General features: G+C 45.5%; 1 protein-coding gene across 2 annotated transcripts in view; it reads left to right on the top strand.

The window, feature by feature from the left end:
• APOM (apolipoprotein M) overlaps positions 1 to 535 on the top strand; it is a 17,936-nt gene extending 17,401 nt beyond the window's left edge. For both annotated transcript variants that reach the window (XM_075323294.1, XM_075323293.1), the window contains exon 7: positions 458 to 535. In XM_075323294.1, coding sequence (XP_075179409.1) covers positions 458 to 480 — 23 coding nt within the window. In that variant the 3' untranslated portion in view covers positions 481 to 535. The remainder of the gene's footprint in view (positions 1 to 457) is intronic.
• Positions 536 to 3,340: the final 2,805 nt, after the last annotated feature.

Genomic DNA, 3,340 nt, shown 5'->3' with positions numbered 1-3,340 from the left:
ATTTTTTTTTATATATATATAAATTTAATAAAATGTATATTTTTTTATAGGCATGTCTGTCCTCCTTTTAACATATCCTTATGTGTGGACATATGCTTGATCACCATACTGGGAATTATGTATTTTCATACCATGGTTAAAATATTTTACATTTCTGTCTAGGGACCCCTGTACTCGGTGCCAAATTGTGTCTGCAGCCGTGTAGCACTTACTCAGTACCATATTCCCATATTCACACCCCCACTTGGTGCTCCTAGGCTGCAATATGTGGCCCAGATACATAGGGTACACTGTGCCCCAATACCCTGTATCCGGGCCGCCCCCATGGAGCTCTGACCCTTGCTGCACCGTGCTCGAGGGTGACACTGCCTTCTGCTGGTAACACCTGGTATAGCAACTCTTCATACAGACATCACTAGTAACTTTGACTTTCATATTTTCTCTTTTCAATCATCAGAAAAGTGTCCTGAGGACGAATAATCCCGGCGTTAATAGAAGAGGAAGAACTGGTGTGAAATAACTAATAAACTGAGTCTGTATGTCTCCTCAGGATTTTATGTCTCTTCAATTCTCAAAAATTCTATTCCGTCTCTTGTGATTGACCTCTATGGAGATTAGTGCATCTGCATCCTGCCACACTGTGTCTTGGTGGCCTGACTCTCTATAGCAGCCATGTACAGGATGTGTGTCCCCCTCCATTGACTTCTATGGGAGTTAGGCTGGAGCTGCACGATGACTCTGGACCCAACACGAGGCCAAAGATCACAGTATCCGATTCTGCTTATTGTATTGGAAGGTAGCGGAGCCAAAAACACGACATCACCAGAAATCCAGTAGGCCAAAGTCACTGTCACAGCCTTATGGAGAGACGAGAGCCAGTAATGCCCTTAGGGCTCAATAGAGAGAGTCGTATACACCTCTATAGAGTGTAGATATACCAAATTTCCTAACTTGCTGTCATTGGTAATATGTAGGGATCCTAGAGGTGAGCAATGTACACACAACCCCTATAATTAGTAGTGATCCAAGGGGTGACCAATGTACACACAACCCCTATAATCAGTGGGGATCCTAGAGGTGAGCAATGCACACATAACCCCTATAATCAGTGGGGATCCTAGAGGTGAGCAATGTACACACAACCCCTATAATCAGTGGGGATCCTGGAGGTGAGGAATGTACACACAACCCCTATAATCAGTGGGGATCCTAGAGGTGAGCAATGTACACACAACCCCTATAATCAGTGGGGATCCTAGAGGTGAGCAATGTACACACAACCCCTATAATCAGTGGGGATCCTAGAGGTGAGCAATGTACACACAACCCCTATAATCAGTGGGGATCCTGGAGGTGAGCAATGTACACACAACCCCTATAATCAGTAGGGATTCTAGAGGTGAGCAATGTACACACAACCCCTATAATCAGTGATGACCCTAGAGGTAACCAATGTACACACAACCCCTATAATCAGTGGGGATCCTAGAGGTGAGCAATGTACACACAACCCCTATAATCAGTGGGGAACCTAGAGGTGAGCAATGTACACACAACCCCTATAATCAGTGGGGATCCTGGAGGTGAGCAATGTACACACAACCCCTATAATCAGTGGGGATCCTAGAGGTGAGCAATGTACACACAACCCCTATAATCAGTGATGACCCTAGAGGTAACCAATGTACACACAACCCCTACAATCAGTGGGGATCCTAGAGGTGAGCAATGTACACACAACCCCTATAATCAGTGGGGATCCTAGAGGTGAGCAATGTACACACAACTCCTATAATCAGTGGGGATCCTAGAGGTGAGCAATGTACACACAATCCCTATAATCAGTGGGGATCCTGGAGGTGAGCAATGTACACACAACCCCTATAATCAGTGGGGATCCTAGAGGTGAGCAATGTACACACAACCCCTACAATCAGTGGGGATCCTAGAGGTGAGCAATGTACACACAACCCCTATAATCAGTAGGGATCCTAGAGGTGATCAATGTACACACAACCCCTATAATCAGTGGGGATCCTGGAGGTGAGCAATGTACACACAACCCCTATAATCAGTGGGAATCCTGGAGGTGAGCAATGTACACACAACCCCTATAATTAGTGGTGATCCAAGGGGTGAGCAATGTACACACAACCCCTATAATCAGTGGTGTTCCCAAAGGTGAGCAATGTACACGCAACCCCTAAAAGCAGTGGGGATCCTAGAAGTGAGCAATGTACACACAACCCCTATAATCAGTGGTGATCCTGCTGGTGAGCAATGTACACACAACCCCTATAATCAGTGGTGATCCAAGAGGTGAGCAATGTACATGCAACTCCAATAATCAGTGGTGATCCTGGAGGTGAGCAATATACATGTAACTCCTATAATCAGTGGGGATCCTAGAGGAGAGCAATGTATACACAACCCCTATAATCAGTGGTGATCCCAGAGATGAGCAATGTACATGCAACCCCTATAATCAGTGGGGATCCAATAGGTGAGCAATGTACACACAACCCCTATAATTAGTGGTGATCCAAGGGGTGAGCAATGTACACACAACCCCTATAACCAGTGGTGATCCCAAAGGTGAGCAATGTACACGCAACCCCTATAATCAGTGGGGATCCTAGAGGTGAGCAATGTACACACAAACCCTATAATCAGTGGTGATCCCAAAGGTGAGCAATGTACACGCAACCCCTATAATCAGTGGGGATCCTGCTGTTGAGCAATGTACACACAACTCCTATAATCAGTGAGGATCCTAGAGGTGAGCAATGTACACACTACCCTTGTAATCAGTGGGTATACTAGAGGTGAGCAATGTACGCAATGTACGCAATCTCTATAATGAGTAGGGATCCTAATTGTGAGCAATGTACACACAACACTTGTAATCAGTGGGGATCCTAGAGGTGAGCAATGTACATGCAACTCCTATCAGCGGGGATCGAAGAGGTGAGCAATGTACACTCTAAAGTTCATACATGAGACCCCCAGGGACCTACTAAGGTAAAGCGTATGTTCATAGGCACCAGGCCACTGTGACCATGTTACCTCCGCCTTCCTCATCCCTAACCACGATAGGCTACTATGGTGGCTAAAAAGAAAAAGACAGTGTGGCTTTAGGATTACCCGGGATGCAGCCTGCAGATGTGGGTCCACCTATACAATTTCTTGTGGGTGGTGGAGGCCCTACGCCCATTGTGTCTTCCCTTTTAATTTATATAACCCATTCCTAAAATCTTCTGTGCTGTCGGTGAATGTTTCTAACTTGTTTTTATAGTCACCAATTTCTCCCTATAAAAAAGGGTGGTTATTATCTGACCGG

The sequence above is a fragment of the Anomaloglossus baeobatrachus genome, chromosome 9, assembly GCF_048569485.1.
Source record: "Anomaloglossus baeobatrachus isolate aAnoBae1 chromosome 9, aAnoBae1.hap1, whole genome shotgun sequence".
Taxonomy (NCBI): Eukaryota; Metazoa; Chordata; class Amphibia; order Anura; family Aromobatidae; genus Anomaloglossus; species Anomaloglossus baeobatrachus.
Note: the sequence above shows the minus strand (reverse complement) of the source record. Positions and strands in the feature narration are given on the sequence as shown.